At 56.7% G+C, this 10,030-nt stretch overlaps 1 protein-coding gene across 5 annotated transcripts; it reads right to left on the reverse strand.

The window, feature by feature from the left end:
• Window positions 1-1,217: 1,217 nt before the first annotated feature.
• PIF1 (PIF1 5'-to-3' DNA helicase) lies at window positions 1,218-9,082 on the reverse strand. Of its 5 annotated transcripts, none has more exons than XM_064485463.1 (13): window positions 8,729-9,082; window positions 8,540-8,614; window positions 7,778-8,354; window positions 6,779-6,911; window positions 6,570-6,695; window positions 6,298-6,451; window positions 6,095-6,209; window positions 5,912-6,018; window positions 4,581-4,729; window positions 4,141-4,247; window positions 3,336-3,423; window positions 3,039-3,184; window positions 1,218-2,396 (listed from the first exon to the last, which is right to left on the reverse strand). In XM_064485463.1, exons 3-13 carry the CDS (start codon window positions 8,333-8,335, stop codon window positions 1,926-1,928), a joined length of 2,154 nt encoding a protein of 717 aa, XP_064341533.1. In that variant the 5' UTR covers window positions 8,336-8,354; window positions 8,540-8,614; window positions 8,729-9,082; the 3' UTR covers window positions 1,218-1,925. The 5 variants fall into 5 exon arrangements, with proteins under 5 accessions (XP_064341533.1, XP_031308696.2, XP_064341535.1 ...); XM_031452836.2 differs by having other exon boundaries at window positions 1,218-1,985; window positions 2,205-2,396; window positions 4,581-4,720; window positions 8,540-9,082; XM_064485465.1 differs by having other exon boundaries at window positions 1,218-1,985; window positions 2,205-2,396; window positions 8,540-9,082.
• Window positions 9,083-10,030: the final 948 nt, after the last annotated feature.

Genomic DNA, 10,030 nt, shown 5'->3' on the forward strand with positions numbered 1-10,030 from the left:
CCTGCCCCATTCCAGGGGCTGAGCTGGACCCTGGGACTGCAGGAGTCAGGAGACTCAGTCATGTTCTGAGAATGTTCTGGTGTAGGAGACAGGCCCACAGCAAAGGACAGCACAATGTATGTGCTCAGAGACAGGAACCGACCATTCGGCCTAGAGAGGGGCGGGGCTAGGTGCTGGGAAACAGGAGGTGATGTCGGGACAAGTCATGAAGGTGAATCTGGGCAGTTCAGATGTACTACCAACACGTAGTGAAGTCAGGGAGGTGTGAGGGGAAGGCATTCACCCCAGAGTCCTTTTCTCCGACCATCCTCAAAGCGATCGCTCCCCACCCTGCAAGTTCTGTTAGTTGCTTATTCACTAACAGTTTGAGGTTATTTGCTTGCTTGTTTGTAATCGGTCTCCCTCCTGTAACCATAAGCATCCCGAGGCAGGGCCATGTCGCTCTGGTTTGCTGTGGGGTCTCTGGTGTCTCCATGTCTCCATGAAGCCCACAGTGAAGTTTTGAGGCCCTGCAGACCCTCCGAACTGCCATAGCACTGAGCCCCCGTTTAACCAGACACTCCCTGAGCACCCACTCTGTGCGCTGGGGCCTCCGCTGGTTTTTGGAAGGCAAGGCATCCAAGATTTCATGTCCCCCAGCAACCAGCATGGTTTCATCCTTCTTGACTCCTTCCACCATTGGCAGTTTTACTTTTAAATAGTATTGCTTACACCTGAAACACTATAAATCAACTATACTTCAATAAATCAATAAATAGCCTTTGCTCTCTAGAGCTGTCAATGCGTGCTTCCACTTTAACCCGTATTTACCAACCAGGATCGACACCTTTTCACTCTTAAGCAGAGACCCTTAATAGTCTTTGCCAGCCTATGAGGGCCCCTGAGCAATTTCCATCAGGCTTTTTGATCAACCAAAGCTATGCTGATCAGACCATCCAACCTGCAGCCCCAGCAAGGCACAAAATGAGAAAGTTTCAGCCGAGGCCCCCAGCATCTAGCCACTGTGACAGGCCCATTTCCCACCATGAGAATCCTCTAGAGTCTCTAGTGTGTGTCCTTGTTTGACTTTGGGTGGCGGCGATTCACCTTGTCTTTTCATTGTGAGTCACCAGCCTCACTCAGGTAACTCAGCTTTTCCAAATAACCAGTGATATTAACAAAACCTCACATAAGGGTGCGCGCTGTGAGCTCAGCCATCGTAACAAACACCTCTTGTGCATGTGGGTAGGGACAGGAGCCTCCCTGGAAAGGGTCAGCCAGTGCCCCAGGCAGGGGTTCTTAGAGAGCAGAAGACTCAGCTCGCAGTCCTCACACAATTCATGAGTTTATTTGTCCTAAATAAATACAGTCTGAGAGCATCTATTTCAATACCCTGACACATGATTTCTTCCCCAAAAGAGCAGCCTCAGGTAGAGGCAGTGCGTGTTCTCAGGTTGGGGTCTGGAGGGGGTTCGTCCTGACTTGTGCTGGGCTGGGTCTAGCTGTGAAGATGCCCCCAGGTTCCCGTCTCTGCTTGGGGCCTGTACTCTGCCTGCGTCCTCCGCCGGGACCCCGCCCGTCTGTCCCTGCTCTTGGAGCACTTGTTTCACCACCTCTCCCCTCTGCAGCCCAAAGGGAGCGCCATTCACAAGCGTGTGGCCCCGAGGCAGACACCTCGCAGAAAGCTCTGTCCTAGAACGCCAGCCCCCACCACAGGCCCATTCCCAACTCCTGACCCTGGAAGCATCTCCCCCAGGGCAAGAGGAGAAACTGAGGCACAGCTGGCAAATGGGTGGGAAGCACTCTCCCCTGAGCTCTGCCAGAAGGCTGAGAGCCCCTGATGAAGGGAGACAGGGACACTGACTACCCTCCCCCAGGTGCACCCTGGGGCCAGCCCACTAGGGAGCAGGAGGAGTGAAGACCATCCTTTGTCTTCTCTTTGCAGATCAGAGGTTTGGGTCCACGTTCTCCTGGTCTGAGGCTGCCTCACTGTCATTTGGGGACCCCTGGACCAGAGCCAAAGAAACCCAGTCATGGGCTTGTGCTGTCCCCCAGAGCCAGAGCCACAGCCTGGGGACCAGCATCTCCTTCTTCTTGCCCCTCCCTCCGCAATGGAGCCAGAGGAGGCTCTGCCATCTCCAGCCCAGGGTCCCTTGGCCTCCCCTCCATCCCAGCTCCCAGGCTGCCCACGGCCACATGGCCCACCATTGGGTGACTCCTCTTACCAGGCTGAGGCCCCTGGCCTGCCGCAGGGTAGCATAGAAGCTCAGGACACGGGGGTCACAGCGAACTACCATAGGGTCAAAGTCCAGCACACGCAGGCCCTGCAAGCTGCGGGCCCGAGAAAGGGCCACGTAGGCCTGGCCGCTGGCAAACACACGGCTCAGAGAGATCTCCACGCAGTCCAGGGACATGCCCTGGGGGATGGAAGGACAGGGCTGGAACCAGCTCAGCATGAATTCGTGTCCCATGTCCACTGGCCCAGCTGTTGCCCCTGATCTCCTTGCCCAGTCCAGAGTTTCCTCAAGCCAGAGAGACAGGCTGACAGCAGACTGGTGTCTGGGTCGGGGGCGGGGGGTCCAGGAGACAGAGATCTGGGATAAGACTGGAGGCATAAGGATGAAAGGAAAGAGCTCAGGTCTGAGTCAGACAGGCATGGAAATGAATCCTGACTCTGCCTCACACTAGCTGTGTGACCTTGGACATGTTACTTAAACTCTCTGAGCCTTGGTTTCCTCTTCTGTAAAATAGGAATGATTATGTCACCTATACCTCATGTAGTTGTCATAAGGATACCAATGAACATATCTGGTAGTGGCTCAGAAAATGGCAGGGCAGGAGATGACAGAGGGAAAGTGTATGTATCCAGGAAAGAGAGGAGGCGGGATGGGAAATGCACGAAAGGTTTATTCTACAGCTGGCCTGGAACTTTCCATCCAGGGCAAGTTCAATCCCCACAAAGCCTTTAAGACCCCCACCCCCACCCCCTTCAACATGTCCCAGGCCCATCCTGTCCCCCTGTGCCATGTTCTGACCCCTCCCCTGCACTGGCTGCTCACCTGGCTCTTGTGGATGGATATCGCCCAGGCCAGCTGGAGGGGCAGTTGCTGCCGGCTGAGGAGCTGGCCCCCCGTAGCCTGCACCGTCCAGCGGTCAGCACGGATGACCTCAGTGACTCCACACAGGAACCGCACCTGGGGCAGCCCTGAGGGAGGAGTGAAGTCCCACCTTTCAGCTCTGCTTCAAGGCTCCGAGGTGAGGACCAGCTCACCCTCCCATGCTAGCCTTTTCCTCTTCACACTAACCAGGGCCCCTGCTGCAACCCCAGCCAGTAGGACTGCTCCCCGGTCACTTACCTCTCCCCTCGGCCTCGAACCCGACTACCACCCCTCGGGCGCCATTCACCAGGCCCCGAGACACTGCCAAGTTCTTCACCAGCATCACCTGCAAGGGGAAGGAAGCTGGAGGTGTGGAGGGCAGTGCATCCCTATGCCTGGCCTCAGCTCCAGGGTCACTGCAGCCGTTCTCGGAGGCTGGGGGATGTCACGGAGGTGCGCTGAGTCTGCCGGGACCCCTGCAGCAAGCTGTTTTATTTCCCCAGATCTCAGTTTCCCCTTGTGTCAAAGGGGAATGACATTTGCTCAGTTTGCTCAGAAGGAGGGGGTAAAGAACAATAAGGTGACAGACATTGCAGGGCTCTGAAAATGACATCTGTTACAAGTGTGTGTATGGGCCACAGTCCTGAGGGACAGCCCTCTTCCAACCACTGTGCCTGTGTTTTCCCCCTGGGTGCCTTTTGGAACCCGAGGAGAGGCTCCCATTTGGCCACCCTCACCATTGTGGAAGGAAGGGGGATGCTCACAGGACAGGGCACACTACAGAAGACAACCATGTGCGGGAGGTATCTTACTATGGATTTAGAGATGAAGAAACCAAGCTTCAGCAAAGGAAAGGGATTTGTCTAAAGCAATGCTGCTTAGAGCTCCTGGGGTAGGAAGAGGAGGGCAATGGAAAGCGGAAGACAGGAAGGCGGGTGGGAACAGGAGAGAAGGAGTTTGCTGTGGTCCCAGCTGGGCCCTCCGGCTGTGGAATGGTCTGTGCAGAGGGGCGAGGATCGGGGAGGCCCAAGCTCCCAGGATCTGGGCCCTGCTTCCCACTCACCTGTGCCCCCAGCTTTAGCTGAAGGAGCTGGCTGACGGGACACTGGGCATCCAGGGTCCGGGCCTGCTCAGGGTCACTGTCCATGGCCTCAAAGCTGTGTATTTCACCTGGGAAAAGAGAGTCAGGCAAGCAGATTAATTACAAGCCACTGACTAGTGGCTCAGTTTCTGAAAACATGTATTAGACCAGGGCATGGCAGAGGTAGTGAGGACTAGCTGAGGCTTTGGAATCAGAGGCCTGGCTTCAGGTGTCACTTGCAGTGTTTGCTGGCTGAGTGATCTTGACCCATGCAAAGTCACATCTCTCAAAGTCACAATTACATCTGTAAACGTAAGGGACTTTATGGCCACAGAGGTTGGGGGCCTAGATATGCAAATGCTGCCAAGGGCCCAGGCTGCTTGGGCTCAGCTGGTCTTGCCCAGACCTAGCTCCTTGCTCACCTGGTAGCTCCTGCAGCCGCTTCTCATTGGTAAGGGCCACGTCATCCTGGTGGGTGCAGAGCCTTGTGGCCACAATCCCATCTCGCCCCACTTTGTGGGCAGCTGTGGCCCGGAGCTGGCGGGTGACCTCATCCGAGCACCTGTGGAGACTGGGCCATCAGGGTGTGATAACCTCAACACCAGGGAAGGCAGGGCACTTGGGCGGTCATCCCAGGCTGTGGCCATGGGTCAGGCCTGGGGACTGGATGTGGACACCAGGGCAGGATTTGCTGGCTCCCCAGGCTGGCTTGTTCCTTCCTCACTTGGAGCATGGGGGTGGCGCTTGGCTGTGATCGTGAGTGTGGACCCTTCTCTGTGTCTGCCCCAGGTCAGAGCTAGCCACCGTCCCAGCCCCAGGGCTCCTGAGGAAGTTGGATATGAGGAGCAAGCACAGGCTAGAAATTTAGAGACCTAGAGGAGGCACTGGGGTTGAAACCCTGTAATACTGGTACCCTATAATCAGATTAGCCTCCAGGCTACAATTTTCTAGCCCCTTGCCTACTGCCTTAGGGGAAAAAAAATCTAGCCTACGTTTCTATTTTCCCCCAATTCAAGTCCTCCTCCAGGGGAAGCCTGGGTGCTGTAGTAATTCAAGTGGGAGGAAGGGGAAGATTGGGACCACCTCTCACTGCTCTGCCACTCAGCCTTTCTCCTGTCCCCCACACTTGCTGGTGCGTGCTGTGCACCTTCCTACTTGCCTCCTGTCCCCAGGCATAGAAAGCCCCTCATCACCCCCCCCGCCCCACCCCTCATTCCATCCCAACCTGACCTGGCTCTCAATGCCCAGCTCTGGCCCGTATCTTCCTCCCTCCTGGCCTCCTTTCCGCTCTGATGTTAGAGTAGTTGTAGCATTTCAACCTTTTGTCCCAGCTGGGGTGGGATCATGTCAGCAAACTCCCCTTCCCCACCAAGTGACCCCCACCACAGGCTCTAAGTAGAAGGAACTTGGGTTTTAGAGTCAGACCAATGGTCAAGTTCCAGCTCAGCCACTTTGGCAAGTCACTTCATCTCTTTGAACCCCAGTTTCTGAATCTGTGAAATGGGAGTGTTAACATCTCTGAATAAGTCTTGTCTCCATGTGCCCATACTTCCCTGGGATGTGCTCTGTGCCAGGCCCTGTGCTGGGTGATAGGGACCCAACCCCGGGGGAGGCTGGGTCCCAGCGCTCACAGAGTGACTGTCTCCTATGGAGCAGTGAAGCATTTCTCTCCCTTCTCTGGGTCTCTGTGCTCCTCTCTGACCCACGCTTGGATCTTCATCCTATGGCCCCTTCTCTATTCTCCAGGGCCCACCTGCCCAGCCGCACAGCTTGCAGCAGAGAGATGAAGGTCTTGTCTGCCTGTCTCCACACCTCAGTCAGCTCCAGGATCACTGGGACACACCTCCTCCAGCTCTTGGCCTGGTGGGGGCAAGGTGGGGGTGTCAGGGAGCAGAGCAAACTCCTGTGGGGGTTAGGGCCAGAGGGTGAGTGGTACCTGGAAGCAGAACTGTGGGGGCTGGGATCCCTTGGTTACGGGCGGCAGCTGCAGGAAGTCCCCACAGATGATCAGCTGGATCCCTCCAAATGGCTTGTTCTGCTGCCGGACAGCTCTGAAGAGGAGCACGGGGTGCTTTAGGGGCTGGGGCAGGTGGGTTCCATCTAGACCACCAGAACCCAGCCCTCATGGCACATACTGACCTGGCCACGGCCTCCAGCTTGTCAAACAGATCTGCCTCCACCATGGAGATCTCATCAATGACTAGCCGCTGACAGTTCAGCCAACCCTGCCGCACACCTGGCCGCTGGGCCAGGGCCACACACTGGGCCAGAGGAGCCTGGCCCGAGCCAATGCCTGCAAGTAACACTATTCAGCCTGGGCTGAGAGCCCAGCCCTGTCTCAACACTGACCTCCTCTCCCGTCCCACCAGCCTGGCTTGCTTCTTGTTCAAGCCCAAGGGGCTCTCACTTACCTGCAAAGGCATGGAGGGTAGTACCCCCGATGTGGCAGGCTGCCACTCCAGTGCTGGCAGTGGCCACAGTGCCTGTGGGAGGCAGGGAGCCCAGGATACGCTTCAACAGATAAGACTTCCCTGTCCCTGGGCAGAGGGCAAAGTCAGGGCGACCTCTCCTCCATCCCAGCGCACCGCCGTTCTCCCCACACCCACTCTGTCCCAACTACCTGCACTCCCTGTGAAGAAAATGCTCTGGCCTTTCAGGACGACCCTCAGCACAGCAGCTTGTTCCTTGGAAAGCTGTGGTTTGGTTGAGGGCAAGCTCAGCTTCTTCACAGGCAGGGGCCACCTTGGGGATTCCTGAGGGGACAGGGCTGTCTCAGAGCCTCCCCACATCCCCTAGGCATTGTCCCCTCCATTCTTGGCCTGGTAGACCCTTGTGTCTCTGCTTGCTTCGCTCCGTAGAGGCCTTGGGCAGCCTTGGTTTATTTGGAGATCTTGCCAGTAACCTTAGGGGTCCAAGTCTCTCCTTGAGGAAGGGGCCAAGGCTGGGTCTCTGGGTCTCCACTGACCCCTGGTGCCCTGAAGACCCCTGTGTGGGGGTCCAGATTCTCCCTCAGCTCCCTCCCCTGGGTTCCCTAACTATCCTGGTCCTCTTACCCATCCTTCCTTTTCACTACTCTTCCTGTCACAAACCTCTCTCTCACCCCCAAACACCCAAGCAAAACCTTGCTTAGCCAGGGCCCCATCTCCATCTTCTCACCAGCTTAATCTCAAACCCCCGTGGTCTGCGATCCATCTGTTCCAGTTCGCAAATACTGTCAACTCCCCGCCTCCCCAGACTTTGTCCCCCCATCTGATTGGACCTGTTATCTGCTCCGACAGAGCCGACCCTCTCGGACTCTCTGAAAGCTCCTCTCCTCCAGAGCGACCATATTCCTACTTTTCTTCTGAATCACCTTCTCTGCTTTCTCTTTTAATGTGGCCTGGGTCCCCTTTTCCTATTATCGCTTGCCCAGTCTCAGGCTTTGCACTATGAGAAACACATGCACAGTTCCCATATCCCTGTAATACTCATAAATCCAGTGGGCATCTTCTCTGAGACAACCAGCAGCCATCTCAAATACCGCCACCATCTCCCGCACCCCCAAACTGGGGCCTCCTCGGTCTCTTCCATCTCAGTAGCACACCCACGCCCCAAAGCGTCGCCCCGTTCCTGTCCTCACGGTGCTGGGCTTGGTCTCTGACCGGGGCTCCGTGGGCCGCTTCACTGGCGTGGTGTCCGTGACCCGGGTGGCCGCCGCGCGCCGCAGCTCCTCGGGCTGCAAGGGACTGATAGTGACGAAGTCGCGAGGCCGCGGGCCAAGCAGCTGCGTGCGGGCGGAGGCCGGCCCGGGACCGGGGTCCGCGGCCAGCTTGAGGCGCAGCGTGCGCAGGAAGCGGCGCAGGCGGTCTGGGGGGCAGTCGGAGAGCAGCAGCTGCACGGCGCCGGCCCGGGGAGCGCTGTCGGCGGGGAGCCGCAGAGTGCTACGCCCCTCCGCGGCGAAGCGGGTGAAGAGGCGCGCGGCGCGCAGGGGGAAGCAGCGCGGCCGCCCCGCGGGCCCGGGCGCCTGCAGCCTCAGCATCAACTCGCGGCTCTCGTTCCGACCCAGGCTCAGCTCCGCGCTGCGTAGGGCCTGGCGCCTTCGTGGCTGCCCGCCCGGGCTCAGCTCCTCCACAGCCACGCGGCACTGCAGCTCCGCGTCCTCGCATTCCTCTGCCGCTGCTTGGGTGCCCGACAGCATTGCCACCGCCTCTGCAGGTCTGCAAAAAGACCAGAGCGCAGGGATCACAGGGACTCAGGGGACATCATAGGCGGTATAGAGGCCTTGACGGGGAGCCCAGTCAAGTCCACATAGGGTCACGGGGACTGTCACTGGTAACAGGAGATCATGGAGACAATAAAAGGGCCCTGGGGCAAACCGGAAATTCTCTTAGAAGTTACTCACCTAACACAAAAATTTCCAGAGCGGTGGATAGGCAGCGTCAAGCGCACCCGGGATTGGGGAACCTCGGCTTTCCGACTAGGGTAACAGAAGAAGGGATCCTCTGAATAGAAAAGAAGTCTGCTTCAAAATGACCCAGTACAGGCACGGGAATCCTCAGAGTCCTCTCCCCAGGAAGCAAGGGACTCTCACGTGAGGAGGTGAGCAGGAGACTGACATGCAATCAGCGCCTTCGTTTTCCAGGTTCACTGGTTTATATACAGCCAAGCAGGTCTCACTATTCCCCGTGTATAGAAGTGGAAAACAGGCTGAGAGAGGCCAACGGCGGCTGGTAGGAGTCTGGGCTCGTGTGATTCCCATCTCCAAGGTGGGGTAAGAATCTTAGGCTAGAGAAATCGCGGAGGGATCCTGAAGTCCGAAAGCCATTCTCCCGCCATCTGACCCATTCGTATGCACTCTAGCCCCTTGAAGAAGCAGGCTCTCTGCCTCCCACCTCTGGGATCGAGTGGACACTCACTTGCGCCGGCCCGCGGACGAACAAGCTGATCAGAGCCGACCGGCAGCCAAAGGTCATACACTAGGAACTTTCAAATCCTGGGAGTAGAAAATCAGCCTATCACCGGCCGGATCTTTAAATTTTCCAGCCAATCAGAGACAGGGGCGTGACAATGGGCGTGTCTTTCTCTGGGTTTTAACTCTCCAAGCTTGGGCAGTACCAATAGCGCACCGAAGGAAGGAGGCTTATAGTGGTGGCGGAGCATACCAAGTCGGGTGGACGAGTGGGCGTGGTGGGAGAGGGTAGGGAGTGCAGCTGGGCGGCTCGTGGTTTCTTGTCACCCATGGAATCTCTGAAGATTAATTTTCAGAACCATGCCTCCAACACACTCTCCCTCCCCTCTAGCTCTCATACAGCGGCTGAACTTGGCCTTGGGGAAGAATTGCCTCTGATTTCTCCTATCCCTGTTTACACTCACAGGACCTTTGCCGACTTTTGGGCAGACCCCTCCCACGGCCTGCCGCTCCAGCTGCCTGCGCCCCTCCCTGCCCCCCTCGCCAACTCTTTCCATGTGTAAGCATCGTTATACGAATTTGCCTTTCCCACCAGGCTGAGGCCCATTAGTGAGGAACTGAGACCTGTGGCCAGGTGCTCAGAGTACAAGGGAAGTGTGTGAGCCTCTGTCTTCAGGGAATTCATAACCTTGTCATCGCACTGGATGCTTAGGGAAATTATTTTTAATTATCTTTTTCCTAGTCATTAAAAGTCTTGGAATGACATAGCTGGAAGGGATCCTATGTCAGTCAGCCCCCTTATTTATTGAACTGCCCTCTTTTTTCAAATGAGGAAACCGAGGCTTCTATCAGATATTGCATAGATTGTAGATAGAAAAACAAAATCTTGAACCCAAATCTAAGCCTGCTTGTTTAACTACTACACCACACTGCTCTCAGGTGACCCGTCTGACTTAGTGAAGGGAGTCCAGGCCTGGACTGGAA

The sequence above is a fragment of the Camelus dromedarius genome, chromosome 5, assembly GCF_036321535.1.
Source record: "Camelus dromedarius isolate mCamDro1 chromosome 5, mCamDro1.pat, whole genome shotgun sequence".
Taxonomy (NCBI): domain Eukaryota; kingdom Metazoa; phylum Chordata; class Mammalia; order Artiodactyla; family Camelidae; genus Camelus; species Camelus dromedarius.

Coding starts and splice junctions, on each gene's coding strand:
- PIF1 (XM_064485463.1), bottom strand. CDS start 8,335: ATGCTGTCGGGCACCCAAGCAGCGGCAGAGGAATGCGAGGACGCGGAG. Junction 4,248..4,580: donor GCGGCTGCAGGAGCTACCAG/GTGAGCAAGGAG, acceptor CTCTTTTCCCAG/GTGAAATACACAGCTTTGAG. Junction 2,397..3,038: donor TATCCATCCACAAGAGCCAG/GTGAGCAGCCAG, acceptor TCCATCCCCCAG/GGCATGTCCCTGGACTGCGT.